We start from the raw sequence: 17,831 nt of genomic DNA on the forward strand, positions 1-17,831 counted from the left end.
ACCTGGTCTTATGTAGAAATGGACAACTAGTTTGTAGTCATCGTACAAGGGTTTATACTGGGCAGAGGCCCAGATGGACTTAACCTGTGTAGCCCGGAGATAGACTAGAATCAATGAGAGTCAGTGAGGGGGGTAGATTTCATGGTATGAAGAGAAAGAACTTTTTAAAAGCCAGCCGGCATAACAAGGAGAAATAGCTGAATCCATTATTACAGCTGGAGACTTCAACAGCTCTCTCTCAGAAATAAACATGTCCAGCAGGCAGAAACTCAGGGAAGACATAATTAAACTCCACAACACCATCAATCAACTAAGATAAAGGTCATCTAAAAACTTACTTCAGGGACTTTCCTGATGGTCTGGGGCTAAGCCTCTGAGTTCCTAGTGCAGGTGGCCAGGGTTTGATCTCTGGTCAGGGAACTAGATCCCACATGCCACAACTAAATAAATAAAGACTACTTCATCCAACAACAGCAGAGCACACAATCTTCCCAAGATCACATGAATTTTTACCAAGATAGACCACCTACTGGACCATAAAACACAACTTAATAAATTTGAAAGAAAAGAATCATGCAGTGATTGCTCTTAGATCATAGTGGAATTAAACTAGAAATAATAACAGAGAGTTGAAAAATCCCAAATACTTGGAGATTAAATAATGTACTTCTAAGTAACACATGGGTCAAAGAAATCTCAAGAGGAATTTAAATTTTTTGACATATTTATAAGTGAAAACTAAATGAAAATGAAAACAGCTTGTCAAAATTTGTGGGATGCTGGGTAAGCAGTGCATAGAGGGAAATTTATAGCACTGAATGCATATGTGAGAAAAGGAAAATGATATGCAATTAATCATCTAAACTTCTGCCTTAAGAAACTAGAAAAAGAAGAGCAAATAGAATGCCAGGGAAGCAGGAAAATGATAAAAATTAGAGCTGAAATCAGTGAAATGAAAAACAGGAAATCAATGGAGAAAAATAAACCAAACCCAAAGCTGCTTCTTTGAAAAGATTAATAAATTGATAAGTCTCTAGCCGGACTAGGAAAAGAAGAGAAAGGACACGATTACTAATATCAGAAATGAAAGGGGGGACATCACTACAGATCCCATGGACATTAAAAGGGTGATAAAGGCCAACAAAAGCCCATCTAGTCAAAGCATGGTTTTTCCAGTAGTCATGTATGGATGTGAGAGTTGGACTATAAAGAAAGCTGAGAGCTGAAGAATTGATGCTTTTGAAATGTGGTGTTGGAGAAGACTCTTAAGAGTCCCTTGGACTGCAAGGAGATCCAACAAGTCCGTCCTAAAGGAAATCAGTCCTAAATATTCATTGGAAGGACTGATGCTGAAGCTGAAACTCCAATACTTTGGCCACCTGATACGAAGAACTGACTCATTTGAGAAGACACTGATGCGGGGAAAGATGGAAGGCAGGAGAAGGGGACGACAGAGGATGAAATGGTTGGATGGCATCACCGATTCAATGGACATGAGTTTGAGTAAACTCCGGGAGCTGGTGATAGACAGGGAGGCCTGGTGTGCTGCAGTCCATGGGGTTGCAAAGAGCTGGACACGACTAAGCGACTGAACTGAACTGAACTGAAAGGAATACTATGAACAACTCCAAAAGCTAGCGTTTCCAAGACCCCATCACCTGCCCTTGGTAGGTAATGAACTCCCTGTCTTTGGAGATAAGTGTGGATGTGCACTGAAAGGGATCGAGGTAGAGAGGATTCAAGCATTGGGTAGGACCGAGAGGCTCTGTGTCCCTGGGTCTCTGTCCCGGAGAGCTGTGTGCAAGCTAGGCGGGAGCAATGAGCAGAGGAGTGGATCTGCTCACCTAAGCACGTCGGTGCCGGTGAGGCGGCTGGAAATCCAGGCCCAGCCCCCGGACCGCCAGGCAGGGGTCCGGGAGTGGGGGCGGGGCGCGTCAGGGCCGCGGGCGACCGGACTGGGCAGGGGAGCGCGCGGCTGCCAGTAGGGGGCGCCTAGAGACCGAGGAACGCGCGGCCGAGCCTGACGTCAGCGCCCCGCTTGCTTGGGCTCCCGCTCTGGACTCGGCGCCAGTCCCGCTCGGCGCCGCGCCGCTTCGCTCCGGCTCTGGCTCGCCTCGGGCTCGGCTCGGGCTCCGGCGGCGGCGCCCCCCCGCGCCGGGCCCCGGGGCAGGCGGCGGCGCACCATGGCCCGCGCCCAGGCTCTTGTCCTGGCGCTCACCTTCCAGCTCTGCGCACCCGAGACCGAGACTCCGGCAGGTAAGAGCGCGTCGGTCGGACCCAGTTTGCCCCGCCGAGCCCCGGCGCCGGTGGCGTATCTCGAAAGAAAGTGGGAGTGTTGGCTGACCGGACGTGGCGAGCTTGCTCCCGGTGTGTCTTGACTGCTGGATGTGCGACCGTGTGCTCAGGGGGTTGTGTGCCTGCGAATGTGTCCTGAGGGATGTGCAAGAAAAGGTGCTGTGTGTGCTGTGTGTCCACGAGTATGTTGGGGTGAATGTTGTGTGCATAAAGGCATGGGGTGTGCGCCGAGTGTCGTGTCTGCCTCTGTGTAGTGTGTGTGTGGGGCCAAGTAGGATTGTGTGTCTGTTGTGTGTCCATCTGAGTTCGGTTGTGTGGCAAGAGTTGCCTCTGCTGATGTGTTGCATTTTTTGGCATTTGTGTGTGCCCTAGCCTGGAGTGTTGTTTTTTGTGTGCCCGAGAATGGCTTGTGTGTTTTTGTTCTGCGTGTGGCGAAGAGTGCTCTGTGGATTTTGCCCGCGTGGGGAGCAGAGGACGCGTGTGCGATGTGTGTGCTTGTGAGATCCGTGTACGTGTGTGAAGGCGTGGGAACGGGTCCGGAACGAGTGTGTCCGCGCGCCGTGTGCGCGATGTGTACGTGTGTCTGGGGCCGGCGGTGTGCTCCGCCGGGGGCTGCGTGGGTCCCAGTGAATGCCGAGTGTGCCGGGAATGCGTGTGTAGGAGCGTGTCTGGAGCGGATGTGAGTGTGTTCGTGCAAGCTGGCTGCGTGTCCAGGAATGTTGCGAGTGTGGTCCTCGCCTGGGCCACGGCTTGAGTGTGTGCCCCGGGCCGGGGCCGCCCGAGGGGGCGGTGCAGGTCGTGTTGTGTGTGTGTCCCTCGGGTGTGCGCGTGGGGCGCGCGGGCCCCGGAACAAGTTGTCCTGGCGGCGCCCGTTGCCTCCCCGGTCGGGCCGGGCCTGAGGCTTGGCAGAGAGGGATGGGGGCCCGGCGGCCGCCGACTCCGACATGTCGGGCTGTTTGTTGTTTCGCAAGTTCAGCGCGGCGTTGGCTGGTGGCGGATCCGAGACGGCGCCGGGTCTGCGGGGCGCCGGGGCCGGGGCCCGGAGGGCCCAGCGCGGGGTGGGGGCGGCCGCGGGGGGCTGCGGGGCGCGCCGGGGCCGGCTGGAGGGGAGGGCCGTGCGGCCAGGCGATCGTGCGGGGACCGGGCCGCGGCTGCACCCAGGCGGCGGGGCGGGGTGGGGGGTGCGTCCGGGTGGGCCGGGCCTGGCTCTGGGCGGCCGGACGGCGCCCCCTCCGGTTGCGCGCTGGAGGCGCCGCGGACGCCGGGGTCTCCTGGGACAACCCTCCCCCTCCGTCGACTCCGCAACTTTGTACGGCCTCCGGGCTGACGGGGTGTGAGTGTACGCGTGTGAGCGTGTATCTCGGTGCTTCTGGGTGCCGTGTGACCGCGCTGTCTCTCTGAGTGTGTTTCGGAGAGTGGAGTCTTTTGGAGGTGTGTGTGTGTGAAGTTGTGCGTGTGGTCGCGTTTCTGAATGTGTGTATCCAGAGCTGTGGCTGTGTGTCCGTGTGTGCTGTGGACCGTGTGTAGGCGGCGGCTGTGTGTGTTCATGTGTCTGTCCCTGCCTCCGCCACCCCCCATCCTACCCGAAGGCCTGGGATGCCACACTGGGGGCCCTCTCCTGCGGAGTTGCGTCTGATGGCCCTTCTGGGGCGAGGGTGGCCTGTGCCCTCCCGGCGGCCTCAGCATCCCCGCGCGCTCTGGTTGGGCGGCTCCAGTCTGGTACCCGGGGCGCCCGAGTAACGGGGAGACGCCCCAGACGGGTTTCCGAGCCGAGACACAGGCAGAGCCACCGCGGCCCCAGGGAGCCGCCTTCAGGCCTCCGGTCTCCGAGAACTGGCCTCTCCCGATCGCGTTTGCTGCCCTGACGCCGGCTCCGGCCTCTCGGGCGGAGCTCCCAGGGCGCTCGCAGCCTCTCCTGCCACTGACTCTGAGGTCAGCCGGACCCTGCGGCCCCAGGCCATCGCGCACAGCTTTAGCTTTGACCCCTGAGCGTCGGAGAGGACCCCTAAGGCGATCTCCCTCCTTATCTTCCCCCAACCCTTACCCCTGTCCTGCAGCTACTTTGCCCCCTCCCCCACTCTGAGATCAAACCGAGGGTACTACATGCACTCCCATCCCTACCTCCATCGCCTTGATTCTGAGAACCCTCAGATGTGCCCCCTTCTTTTAACAGGGGGACTACCCACGGCTGAGGTTGGGGACTGAGCTCTTGAGCCAGTTGCTTCCATTCCTGGGTCCCCGGTTTTCTGCTCTGTCCCTTGGGCTTCATGATAAAGGAGTATGGTACTTGGCAGATTGTAAAGTAAGCCTCTGTCTGTGAGTGCCAGGGAACAAAAGACTGTTTTGAGGATGGCTACAGAACCCCAGAGGCTGTGATTTGCAGCCAGGGGGACCTGGGTTCAAATTTGCCTCTGCCACTTGCTATCCTTGTGTCCTTGGGCAAGTCACTTCTCTTCCACAGTTCCTGACACTTGTAGCTATTACTGTTGAGCTTCATTCAGAAGCCCTGAGTAGAAGGGATGTGATCTCCCGGCATCCCCGAACTGGTTTGAGTCAGCCCAGCTCCCTGAAAGGGCCTCCTGAGTCCCCCCTCCCCCCAAAGGGTGGGTGGTGATGTCTCTGAGCCATGCAAATCTGGCAGTAATTTATTCTGTTGCGTTCTAGCTCATTTTGTCCTTTTGGTTGCTGGCGCTGTGGACAGCAGGAATGAGGGAGAGGCTGCCCAGTGGTTTCAGGTTGGGCAATAAAGGCTTGTCTGGGCAGCTGGCACTTCTCCCTGGGGTGGGGGAGGGACTCAGCAGGAAGATGTGAGAGTGGCCAGAGTAGGGGGTGCTGAGCTCCTGGGCGGCCTCCTGCCCAGCTCTGGTGCCAGGAAAAACCTAGGGTGGGTGCCCTGCTTGTTCCAGGTGTGCCACCGTCCTGCCCTGCTTTCATCAGCTAAGCCAGACCAGGGTGGGGGGTGGCTGGTCATGCAGGACTGCGTTAGCTAGAGCTGTTGGGGCAGCCTTGTGCCCTCCTTTTTCTTTCAACATCCTTCCCTCCTCCAAGCTGTTCTCCTATATCCTGATGCACCCGACCCTCACGCCATCTTTCCTGTGCAGGCAGGCTCCAGCCTCTTCCTTCCACCCCTCTCTCCATAGTGTCAGGGATCTTCCTAAAACACATTTGAAACCCTGGTTTGAAACCCTCTGAAGTTTCCCTATTACCTCCTGGTTAAGTCTCTTCCCCAGGTCCTCTTGCCTGCTCTGACCCCTGCCTGCCTGTCCAGTCCCATCAGCTTTGTGCTCTTTGCCTTGCATCCTATGGTCTGACCAGATTAACCCACCTCCCAACACCCACTAAATGCCCACTGCCCTCCGTCTTCTCTCCGGGCCTCTGGACAAGCTGTGTTTTCTCCCCAGAGCTCTCTAAGTCCGCCTCCTCACTGTGTGAGCTCCTGCTCCCCCTTCAGGTTTCAGCTTAGACATCACCTCCTCTCTGAAGCCTTCCTTGGTCACTCCCTCTTCCAGTCCAAGAAGGGAGGAGGGGAGTGTTGATTGGATTTTTTCACAGCACTGTAATTATTGTAATTACAGTTTATTGGTCCTTTCTCCCTTAGAGACCATGAGCTCAGTGGGGACAGGGACTGGGTGTTTAGCTCACGTTTGAATCTTAACTGCTAGGTACAAGGCCTGGCCCACTCCTACCAGGCAGGAAAGAATGATGTCCAGGAGGTCAAGTTCTGAGCTGGAGATGCCAGATGGGGGCGCACCAACTCCACTGAAAGTAGAGATTGAAGAAATAGGTTTCCCTCCAGGAATCTGGAAAATTCTGCTGGGTGGAGGGTGGGGGGGATGGTGTTGTATGAAAAGGCCACACAGAGAGTGTCATCTGGGAACTGGGAGTTGGAGAGGTCATCTCTCTGCCTGCCAGCCCCTCACCCTGCCCCCGCTGCTGTCCGCCACCCCCTCTCCCACAACCACCCTTGCCCCCCAGCAGCTAGCAGGGCCTGTTGTCATCCCTGGGCTCAGCTCTTTGTCCTGGAGGCTCGACGGTTGGTGAGAGGCATCAGAGTCCCAACCGTCACTCTGAGCGTCGGGTCTGGGGAGGAGGGGGAGGGCCCTGTGGGGGGAGGGCAGGTGTCCCCTCAGTCCTCTGTCCTCGTCTCAGCCTCTGTCCTGGCTGCCCCTGTACCCAGGAATCGGGGAGTGCTGCTCCCCGTGGTGACCCTGCAGGTGGGGTTCGGGAGGGCCAGGGGAGGTGTGTGCAGGTGTCACCCTGACATCTGGACCCTCAGAATGGGGTGTGTGTGTGTGTGTGTGTGTGTGTGTGTGTGTGTGCGTGCGTGCGTGTGGCTGTGACTGTATGATTGTAGCCTTGGGCACAGGACATATGTATGGCTTCTCGGCAGGGGCGGGGCGGGGCGGATCTAGCCATCTGGTCACCCTGTGTGGCAGGATCTGAATTCCGAGTCAGGAGGCAACCATCTGCTCTGATCCTGGGGAGCCTGATGCTGGATGTCCAGGTATCCATGTGTCAGATCCCTGGAGTTTGGGTGCAGAGCTCTTTGGATGGGTGACATCTCAGGATCTGGGCGTGGGTGTCCCAGGACCCGGATGTGGGAGGATCAGGATGTGTCAGCATAAGAATATCTCAGTGTCTCTGGATCCAGAGGTGGGTGTACGCCGGTGGCTGGGCGTCCTCAGGTTAATGGGTGTGGGGGACTGTAGCTGCCTTGTGCCCAGCTGTGGGGCTGCCCAGATGCCTGGGTGTGGGTACCCACGTGTCTCGGTCTGGGGTATCTATGTATCCAGCAATGGGGTGCGCCTGTGCTGGAGTATCCAGGTGTTGGTGGGCTTGGCTGTAAGGTGCTCCATAGTCAGTGTGTCTAGGTGTATATTTAGGTGTCTGCATCTCCAGGAAAGGGGTGTGCATGTTTGGGTGGGGAATGTCCATGTGGTTGTGCTCCACTGTGGACCAGGGCCTGGGCCTGTGTCAACCCAGCCTGTGATGCTGCCTTCCAGGAGGCGGGCCTCCTGATCTTCAGACAGTCCCCAGTGCCAGAGCCCTCTGGAGGAAGCCCCTGTGGTTCTGCTTCTCAATGGATAGTCACTAGAACTTTATCAGATAGTGGAATTTGCCTGCACTCTTCAGTTTGGTGGCTACTTCTTCATAGGTGGTTATTAGATTACTTATTTTTTGTCTTCCCTGGATCTTTGTTTCGATGCACAGGCTCTTCATCGTGGCTTGCAGGCTTCTTTCCAGTTGTCTTGTGCTGATTTCTCTAGTTGCTCCAGGGCTTAGTTGCTCCGTGGCATGTGAAATCATAATTCCCCAAGCAGGGATCGAACCCACATCCTCTGCATTGGAAGGCAGGTTCTCAACCACTAAACCATTGGGCAAGTCCCTGGCTATTAGATTTTAATTTAAATAAACATTCAGTCCCTCATTCTCACCACCCAGATTTTAGTCTTCAAGAGTCGCCGCTTGCTAGTAACTGTTGTATCGGTCAGGCTGTGTATTGGTCAGGCTGTGTATTGGTCATCTCCATCACAGCAAAACACTCCACGGATAGTGCTGATCTAGAGGTGCAAGGCCTACAGCATCTTTAGTGAGGCCTGGACACCTCACCAAGTGGATGGACTGTCACTCTGTGGCCACTGAAGAAGGCTTTGCTGAATCCACGTCCCCTTCTCTGCAGCCCGTTCATTCCCTGCCTGGACCATTGTAGTGGCCCCCTTCTTGGTCTCTGTTCTGCCATCTGCCTGCTTCCACCATCCCGGGATCTGAATGGCCTCTCAGGCAGACATAGGATGCTGCCACTCCCTTGCTCTAAGCTGAAGGCTCTCCATCGCCCAGGGGCCAAAGGCTGAGATGGCAGAGAAGACCCTGTATGACCCAGTCTCTGCTCTCCATGACTGCTCTGTGTTTATACCTCTCCTCCCCTAACCCCGCTCCTCCCTGCCCGCCTTTGGCTCCAGGCTCACTAGGCCAGTGTTGATCCCAGAACCCGCCAGGCCCTTTCGCACCTCTTTACCTTTGCACATGCTGTGCCTTCTGCCAAGAATGCCCTTCCTACCTGCCTCAGTTCCTGGAAGCCTGCCTTCTTGCTCAGCTTTCAGAGTCCAGCTCTGTGTCACTTCCCCAGGGAAGCCTTCTCAGACCCTTTCCGGCACGGTTGACCAGGTTTCTCCCACAGTGCACGTGACTCAGTGGGCTGCAGCATTTCCCATCTCCTTCCCCACTGGGCTGGGAGGAAGGGCTGGGTTAGTGGTGAAGAACCCGCCTGCGATGCAGAGCATGCGGGAGATGCGGGTTCTGTCCCTGGGCCAGGAAGATCCCCTGGAGAGGATCATGGCAACCCACTCCAGTATTCTTGCCTGGAGAATTCCACGGACAGAGGAGCCTGGCGGGCTGCAGTCCATGGGGTCACAAAGAGTCGGACACGACTGAAACTACTGAGCACGCACACAGGCACGCATAGTAGAGGGGAGGAAGGACTGGGAGAGGGAAATTGGGAAGGCGTGTTGAGATTTTGATGGGCAAGATCACAGCCAGGGATGGAATGACAGCTGTGGGGTGGGGAACCATGAGGGGGGATGGGACATAACCTGCAATAAAGCTATATTGGGGGGATGGGGACAGCTGGGAATGAGGGGACAGGTGGTGTTGGGGGGACAACTGAGGGTGGGGGAATAGATGGGGGATGGCTAGAAGGGGAAATGGGACAGCTGAGGGACAAAAGGTGACAACTGGAAAGTATCAGAAACCTATTTGGACAGGATGGGGGGGTCTCAACTGAGAGGGTGGGCCATACATTGCTCAGGATGTGTGCATGTGTGTGTGCACCTAGAGTGTAGTGGGGAAGTGTGGCTTGGGAACCACACCATCTAGGTTCTGATCCTGGCTCTCCCACTGCTAGCCACGTAGCCCTTGGGCGAGTTGCTTGACCTCTCTGACCCTTTAGCGTTCTCATCTGTGAGAGGAGAGATGATAATAGAACGTACTGCTTGGGACTGCAGTGAGGATGCATTTTATACACGTACGTGTATGGTTTAGAACAGGTTCTGGCATGTGGTAAGCTCTGTGTGTGCTAAACTGTTATTAAGTGTGTGTGTATGTGGTATAGCATCCTATGTTCTCAGAAAAGCTTGTTCTTGGCTTCTGATGAAATCCAGGCTTGGGAGGGGGAGTGGGGCTGCTGGAGGGACGATCCAGGTTCAGTAGGTCTGGGAAGCCTTTTGCCTGCTTCCCTCCTTGTTCATCCCACTTCCCACCCACTCGGTACCAGGGCCGAATCCAATAGGTGTCCCTCTGTCTCTCTCTACTCCTGCCCCACACTGCCCAGCCCTGGGCCGGGGGCCAGGGGGATGTGCTTTAATTGTCCAAAAGCTTTTCAGCAGAATCTGAATTCATTGTTTGCCTGCCAGCGCGCTGGGGCCCTGCTCAGATAGAAATACCTGGACCATTGCTCAGTTCTGGCTGCCCGCCCTGTGGGTGGCGGTGGCTTCATCCTGTGCCCTTGGAGAGTCACTGGGGTGGAAGATGCTGGAGATGGGAGATACGAGAGGGGGAAGCCTGCAGGGTGGATGGGGCCTCAGCCTCCATCCCGTAGGGTGGCCAGCTCAGCCTGGCAGAGCTGTAGACGCAAGGGTTTTCTGGGATCTGGGCTCCCCTGCTATCCAGAGCATCACGGGAGGCGTGTGCCCCTCTTGACTCCATGCTAAGAACCGCCCTGCATCACGGCCCTGGACTGCTCTGGCTGTGTGCTCTCGGGGGCTCCTGGACCCATCCCCTCAGGGCGAGGCCACTGGATTCCATCCGTGTGCCGCTCTGCATCTCACCCCTAGGCTGCATGCTGCACTCTGGGTTTCCGTGCTGCATCGACTCGGGACTTCCGCGCGTGTCTGTTCGCTCCATCTGCAATGTCCGTCGTGCTGTGTCTCGTCGTTGTTCGGCCTGTTGTGTCTTTGCGGCTCTCTTCTGTGTCTTCCGTGCTGCGTGACTGTCAGACGATGGTGTTGTGTCAGGCTTGTGGACTCTCCTGGAATCGGGCATGGTCCCTGGCGACGCACCCTTGCACTGTGCCAACAGATGGCGTGCTACCACGACGCTGCATCTGCGTCCCGTGGCCTCTGTAGGCGCTGCATGGTCGCCGTGGGCATCTGCACTGCATCGGGGACAGGCGGGAACAGCCTGTCTGCGGCCCCTCCGCCCTGCTGTCCCGGGACAGCATCCCTTGCTGGTGCAGCACTTCGGTCCCATTGCTTCACTGCGCTGCCCCAGAGGTGCGCCTTCTCCGGGCCCGGGCCTGCAGCCTGCACCACTGCCGCTCTAACGCCACGCCTGTGTTAGTTCACCCTTTCCCTTTAGGGCTGCTGAGGTGTCAGCCGGTATCCTTCCCGGGACTCTGTAGGCAGCCCCAGACGAGCAGTGTCTTTGCTTCAACTGGCTTCACTGCAGGTTTCCTCTGGCTCCCACTGCATGCTGTCTGAGAAGTCGGGAGCTAAACTGCAGCTCGAGGCCACGTTGTAGGGCTCTGGATTGGTGTGGGTTTTTACCTGCATTATCTTTGCAAGCCCCTGGTGATGCACCTGTGCCCCGCACACCTTCACTGTCCTGGGCCTCTGCCTTGCTCTGTACCTGTTCACCTGTTCAAGTGCTCTACTGGGTTTCAAGATCCAGAGCGTTTGCACCGAATTCCCTGTTTCACCCGGTGTCTTCACGACATTCCATTTCGGTGCCACTTTCTCGCCCTGCTCTTGAGTCTACACTTTGTGTGCTCCTTGGGGTTGTGTGAAGCACCAGCAGTTCCTTCTGCCCTGCACAACGTCCTTCTCTTTGCCAAATATCTGTGTGTTAAGCCTGCCTCCTCTAGACATCCTTTCGGTGAGAATTCATGGAGCGCCAATTATGTGCCAAGCCTAGTGAAGCTTGGGTGGACTCCCTTGGTGGTCTTCTATACACCTATCCCTTGTGCCAGCCTAGTGTACCCCTAAGTTGCTCCCTGGTGCACCGTGCCCCCGAGCAGCTCTGGGTCATGGCCACAATGGATGGGGCACCTCTCCACTGCGTCATGGCCCCGACCAGTCGTGCTGTGCTGTGTCTGGAGCATGTGAGGTCTGTGCACCCTGGCTCTGTTCCCGTGCACTGTGTAATTGCCTTCCGCCTCTGTGCAGTGTGGAACTGCTGCACTGCACCCCGACACCCACACTGGGGTCACGTAGCTTTCTCTCTCCACGGGACCATTGGAGATCCAGGTCTTTGCACTGCACGTGTTTGTGCATAGCCCTCTGCCTCTCTACTCTGCACTTAAAAAAATTATTTTAAAATATTGTGGCCATGCCATGTGGCATGTGGGGTCTTAGTTCTCTGACCAGGGATCGAACCCATATCCCCTGCATACGAAGTGCAGGGTCTTAAGCACTGGACTGCACTGCGGTTTTATGTGACACAGAGTGTCTGCACTACCAGGGTCCATGGACTCTTTGTCCACTGAACCTCTGCACAGAACAGCTCTCCCTTCAGCCCTTTGCCTCTGGAGTCCAGCCTTGCCCCATGTCTTCCCCTTCAGTTCAGTTCAGTTGCTCAGTTGTGTCCTACTCTTTGCGACCCCATTGACTGCAACCAGGCTTTCCTGTCCATCACCAACTCCCGGAGCTTACTCAAACTCATATCCCTCAAGTCGGTGATGCCATCCATCCTCTCTCATCCCCTTCTCCTCCCGCTTTCAATCTTTCCCAGCATCAGGGTCTTCTCCAGTGAGTCAGTTCTTTGCATCAGGTGGCCAAAGCATTGGAGTTTCAGTTTCAGCATCAGTCCTTCCAATGAATATTCAGGACTGATTTCCTTTAGGATTGACTGGTTGGATCTCCTTGCAGTCCAAGGGACTCTCAAGAGTCTTCTCCAACACCATAGTTTAAAAGCATCAATTTTTCAGTGCTCAACTTTCTTTATAGTCCAACTCTCACATCCATACATGACTACTAGAAAAATCATAGCTTTGACTAGATGGACCTTTGATGGCAAAGTAATGTCTCTGTTTTTAATATGCTGTCTAGGTTGGTCATAGCTTTTCTTCCAAGGAGCAAATGTCTTTTATTTTTTGCCCCTTACATTAACAACATGGCAGCCCTGCTGTTAATTTTGGGGCTTACTGTGCTTTTGATCCAGGAGTTGGGGCGTAGGTCTGGCTGCAGTTTCCTCTGCTGTAGCTGACTGCCTTCTCTTCTCAGTAGAACTGGAAGGGTGCTGGCACTCTTGGGCTCTGTACTGGCTCCTACAGAGGGTAAAGCTCAGCTTTCTCACCTTGTGGCCTGGCCCTGGGTAATCTTCTTGGTTGCAGCTCTGCTGAATGCTGTGTGATTAGAAAGTGAGCATATTGCTGCTAGCCCTGCCCTTGATTAATTGATCATCATTTATTTAGGGCTCTGAGGAGCGGTGCCAGGGAGCCCTAGCTAAGGTCTGGCTGTATTGATCTGGGCCAGGAGAGCAGTGAAGTGGGCTGGGCCAGGTTTCTGGACTGGAATCATGATCTTCGAGTCTGGGTGGGGTTGGTCAGGATCAGAAGAAGTTGTGGTATTTATATGAAATGGAATATTCAGTTCAGTCACTCAATCGTGTCTGACTCTGCAACCCCATGGACTGCAGCATGCCAGGCTTCCCTGTCCATCCCCAACTCCTGGAGCTTGCTCAAGCTCATGTCCATCGAGTCAGTGATGCCATCCAACCATCTCATCCTCTGTTTTCCCCTTCTCCTTCTGCCTTCGATCTTTCCCAGGGTCTTTTCCAATGAGATATTAGTCAGCCATAAAAAGGAACAAATTTGAGTCAGTTGAACTGGGGTGGATGAACCTAGAGCCAGTTATACAGAGTGAAGTAAGTCAGAAAGAGAAAAAGAAATATCTTATATTAATGTATATATATGGAATTTAGAAAAATCTAGAAAAACGGTACTGATGAACCTATCCTCAGGGCAGGAATAGAGACACAGATGTGGAGGATGGACTTGTGGTCACAGTGGAGGAAAGAAAGGGTGGAATGAACTGAGAGAGTAGCATTGAAATTTATAAACTGCCGTGTGTAAAATTGATAGCTAGTGGGAAGTTGCTGTATAACACAGGGGGCTCAGCCTGGTGCTCTGTGATGACCTAGAGGGATGGGATGGGGGAGGGAGGGACATTCAAGCAGGAGGGCACGTATTAATATGTATGATGTATACATACACATGTAATATGTATGTAATATGTATTATTATGGCTGATTCACGTTGTTGTACAGCAGAAAACCAACATGAGTTTGTAAAGCAATTATCCTTCAATTAAAAATAGAGAAAAAGGAACCAGCTGGGATTGTGCAGTCAGTAAGTCCAGCCTTGGTTGGTATGCTCCTATACACAGGGCTTGGGGATGGTATTCAAGGGCAAAAGAGACCTCAAGAAGGGAGGAGGTGGAGGTTAGACAGGCCTGAGATGGAGCTGTTGTTGGAGTGGAGAACGTGGGATGGGGCTAGGTTGGGCAGGAACGTCCAAGGGTGAGTCTGTGTTGGTTCCAGGGTGGTGCTGGGCTACCTAGAAAGAGGGTGTGGCTTCAGATGATGACATGAGCCAGTGTTATCCTTGGGGTTGTATCTGAGTTCCCCAGGCCAGGGTTGGGGCTAAGCCAGGGGTAGGGTATGAGGCCAGCCCCTAAATTTGTAATCCATTGGGAGAAGTTTTGTTTCTCCTGGGGCCATCCCTGGGGAACTGAATGTTCTATTGACAAACCAAAGGGAACAAAAATCTCATTGCAAACAGACTCTGTTTACCTAGGGTCTTTGGAAAACACTGATGCTGGCTGGCAGCCGTAGTTGGCACAAAGCACCATTCCCTGTCTGGTGGGGAGGAAGTCTGGTGCTTCCATGCTTGTGGTGCCCACACGCATAGGCACACACGCACACACATGCACCATTCTCCTCTACCCACCGCATACACTCACCTCCCCTTAGGCACACACTTGCTGCTGACTGTACCCCTGCATGTAAACAAACGCCTACTTACCCACAACTTCACAGCGCACTGCCTGGGAGACTCACACTTTGAGACCCGTGCTCCCCCTCACATACCTGTCCCCCGTAGCATCTCTCTGCCCTCAAGTTATTCTTACCCACATGCATGCTCACACAAATGGAATCAGAATTCTAGAGGTGGAACAGTCTTAGAAGTCACCGAGATCTTCATTCTCATTTCATAGGTGAGCAAGTGGGGCTTCAGAGAGGGCAAGCCAGCTGCCCAAGGTCACACAGGGAGTTAGAGGCTCAGTGGGAATTAGATCCAGGCCTCCTGCCTCCCAGTCGAACTCACAAGTCAGCACCAGGCCATCACTCTCACTGGCGTGTGCATGTGTGTGCATGCACACACACGCACGTCTGTGCATGGAAATACATGCATATGGAGGGGTGGAGACCCCCTCCTACACTCTGGTTCCTCTTGCAGAGGTTGCTTTGCCCCTTACATCACCCCATCCAGAGCCCAGCCGGATGTGGATAAACCATCATCCTCCCTTCCCAAATTGTGGCTGACGGTTGCTCCGGCAACCGCCTGCCAGATTGGGGAGATTAGCTGAGGAATGTAGCTGGGCCAGTTTGAGCTGAGGCTGGGGGAGCTGTTGGGGGTCCTGGGTTGATTCAGCCCACCCTCTCAGGGAGGCCCTGGCAGAGATGCTATACCCACAGAAGGGTCTGGTTTTCTCCCTGTCCCCAGCTGAGACTCTGTCCCCAAAGCATGGACAAGGCTAGGGGAAGAGAGTGTGAACATTTGAGCTTGTGTGTGTGTGTACGTGTGTGTGTGCATGCACACGTGTGTGCATTGTGCACCTCTGTTGGTGTGCTTGGGACGTGTGCTGTTTGTGTCCAGGATGGGCACTTGAGGTCCCTTCCTCACTGGTTTCTGACATCTGGTTCCAGACCCCTTGGTAACTTATCCCACTTCTGACCCTATAGTGTCATCTGGAGAAGTCCCCTGCCCTCCTCAAGGCTTATAGCAGGGGTCCCCAACCTCCAGAATCTAGTGCCTGATGATCTGAGGTGGAGCTGATGTAATAATAATAGAAATAAAGTGCACAATAAATGTAATGTGCTCGAATCATCTCAAAACCATCACTGCCCCCACCCTCCCGCCCTGTCTGTAGAAAAATTGTCTTCCGCGAAACTGGTCCCTGGTCCCAAAAAAGGTTGAGGACTGCTGGCTGATAGGATGTATCACTTGTCTCATCTGAATCTAGAAGCTTCTCTGCTCCGATACGAATTGTGTCTTCCCCACTCAGAACGAGGCCGAACCTCTCACTCTGACACTTGGCTCTCCTAGATCTGGCCTCAGCCTCCTGCCCACCAGTCTCATCTCCCATTGCTTTGGCCAGTCTGGGCTCCTCTCTGTGTCCTGTATAAACTGTGTTACCCACTACTTTCCCTTGCTCCTGCTGGGCCCTTTTCCTCAAATGCCCCTCTCCATCTCTGCTGGCCACAGTGACACCCATCCTTCCAGGCTCTGCTCAGAGGCACCCACCTCCAGGAAAGCTTCCCCCTGTACCTACCTTCCTCCCCTGACCACCTCCCCATCCCCACCACCGTGGCCTTGACTCCTCTCTGTTTTGCCTTGTTCCCTCACCTCCACTCTAACTAGGAAGTCCTTGAAGGCAGAGCAGAGTCTTAGCCATGCTTGTGCCTTTATGGTGCCAACTCGGGGCCTGCTTTGTATTGTCAGTGGATGAATGTCCTGTGACTGGAACTGAATTGGCACACGTGGCCAGTCTTCTTGAATGAAGATAGATGGCTTAAATTCCAGCTTCTCAGACTTAAGATGTGGCCTTGGGCAAGCCACCTCCACCTCCCTGTGCCTTGGTGTCCATCTGTAAAATAGGAATAATCATAGTACCTACCTTGTGAGTTACTTTGAGGGATAGTGGCATGGCAGGTCCTGGTGGTAGGTGGCAGCCCTCATGTGGTGGCGTTGATGTGTGTGTGCATGTCTGGGCCCAAGTCTGAGTCGATGGAGCCGAGAGGGATCTCCTGACCGTTCTTGCTCTCAATGCAAAGTCTGATCTATTTTCTTTCTGGGCTGGGGGCCCCCAGCAGGAGTTGGGTCTCTAGCAGAGGCGGGGACCTGGCTTTGGGACTCATAGCTCCTGAGCCACCCAGACTGCAGGTGATGGGGGCTTTTCCCAGGATCTGGGAGGGCAGATTGTTCCCATCCCAGGGTGAGCTGGGGGCCAGGTCAGGGTGGGGCTCTCCTTGGAGAGCCTGTCCCCAGATTTGTTACCGTCTAAGGACTGTGGCCGGAATGGGCCTGGCCCAGAAACTCAGGACTGGGGATGGAATCCTTCTGCCTCTGGAAGGGGATGCTCCAAGTGGTGACAGTCAGCTGGGGTCAGTCAGCCTGGTGGGGTCAGTTGTTGGAATTATTTGATAGTGGTCAGGGGTCACTCTGGCTGTGGTCAGCTCGTCTGAAGTCAGTCTGGTCGAAGTCAGATGGTCTGGTGGTCATCTGGATGGGGCCACTGGCTCAGGTCGGTCTGTTTGGGTGTCACTGACCTGGGTCAGGCAGTGTGAAGGTTACCCTGGCTAAGTTCAGACAGTCTGGAGGTCCCTCTGACCAGATCACTTAGTCTGGGAGTCTTGACAGCGCACGTGGCCTGGCCTGGCTTAGAATGGATGGGAGGAAGCCAGGGGGCTGACATTCTCAGGCTCGCCCTAGGGCCACGGGTGACACGTCTGGCACAACTGCCTTGTTACTTGTGAAGGAACAGGAAGGACCTGAATGCCAGGTCCTTCTGAACCCCAGCAGCACTCTAGGTCCTGGGGTCCCCTTTATGGCAATTCATCTGGCTCAGGGAGGCCTTGACTAAACCCTCAGGCACAGACTCAGCTCAGGGTAAATGAAGTCAGCTGTCTCCTCCTCCAGGAAGCCCTCCCTGACCATCTCTACTGGCCTTGTTCTCTCTCTGTGGTGTGCTATGGGTCATTTTCTAGGGGGAGAGCCAAGGCCTTCCCAGCACAGATGGGGTTAAAACCTGCCTCCACAGGCTACAGGGCACGTGCTGGCCAGAGTTCTTCACACAAAGAGGCAAAGTGCTCAGCCAAGGTCCCGCCCCAACTCTGAAGCGAGGTTTTATTATTTTGTGCCATCCACTCTGTGCCAGCCTCGTGTCCACTTTATTTTACACCCTGATGGGGTCCGTGAAGAGGAAAGGGAGACCCCCCACCCCCAACAGCGTTGAGCCTGTGCATGCCTGGCTTTGCGGGTCAGTTCAAGGGGCTGCTTCACGTGGTCTGGGACAACCTGGAGAGGTCCCCTGCTGCAGAGGGCACAGCAGAGCCTCCTGAAAGGCCACCAGCTGTGTGTGCAGCTGCCCACTGCTGTGCCTGGCACGTGGCACTCACTCCCTGTTACTCTCTGTTGCTCATCCCTCCTCTCCTTGAGGCTGGGAAGGGGCTCAGATTTGCTCCTTCTCAGAGTGAAGGTTTTTCTGGTGGGAAATGTGGGCCTCAGCCTCGGAGCACCACGGACTCAAATTCTGCTTCTG

The 17,831-nt window shown here is 54.9% G+C and overlaps 1 protein-coding gene across 3 annotated transcripts in view; it reads left to right on the top strand.

Moving 5' to 3' along the window:
* The first annotated feature begins 2,176 nt into the window (after positions 1-2,176).
* Positions 2,177-17,831, top strand: part of PTPRU (protein tyrosine phosphatase receptor type U) — an 86,579-nt gene continuing 70,924 nt past the window's right edge. For all 3 annotated transcript variants that reach the window (XM_040229853.1, XM_040229851.1, XM_040229852.1), the window contains exon 1: positions 2,177-2,256. In XM_040229853.1, coding sequence (XP_040085787.1) covers positions 2,184-2,256 — 73 coding nt within the window. In that variant the 5' untranslated portion in view covers positions 2,177-2,183. The remainder of the gene's footprint in view (positions 2,257-17,831) is intronic.

Source organism: Oryx dammah, unplaced genomic scaffold (assembly GCF_014754425.2).
Source record: "Oryx dammah isolate SB20612 unplaced genomic scaffold, SCBI_Odam_1.1 HiC_scaffold_27, whole genome shotgun sequence".
Lineage (NCBI taxonomy): Eukaryota > Metazoa > Chordata > Mammalia > Artiodactyla > Bovidae > Oryx > Oryx dammah.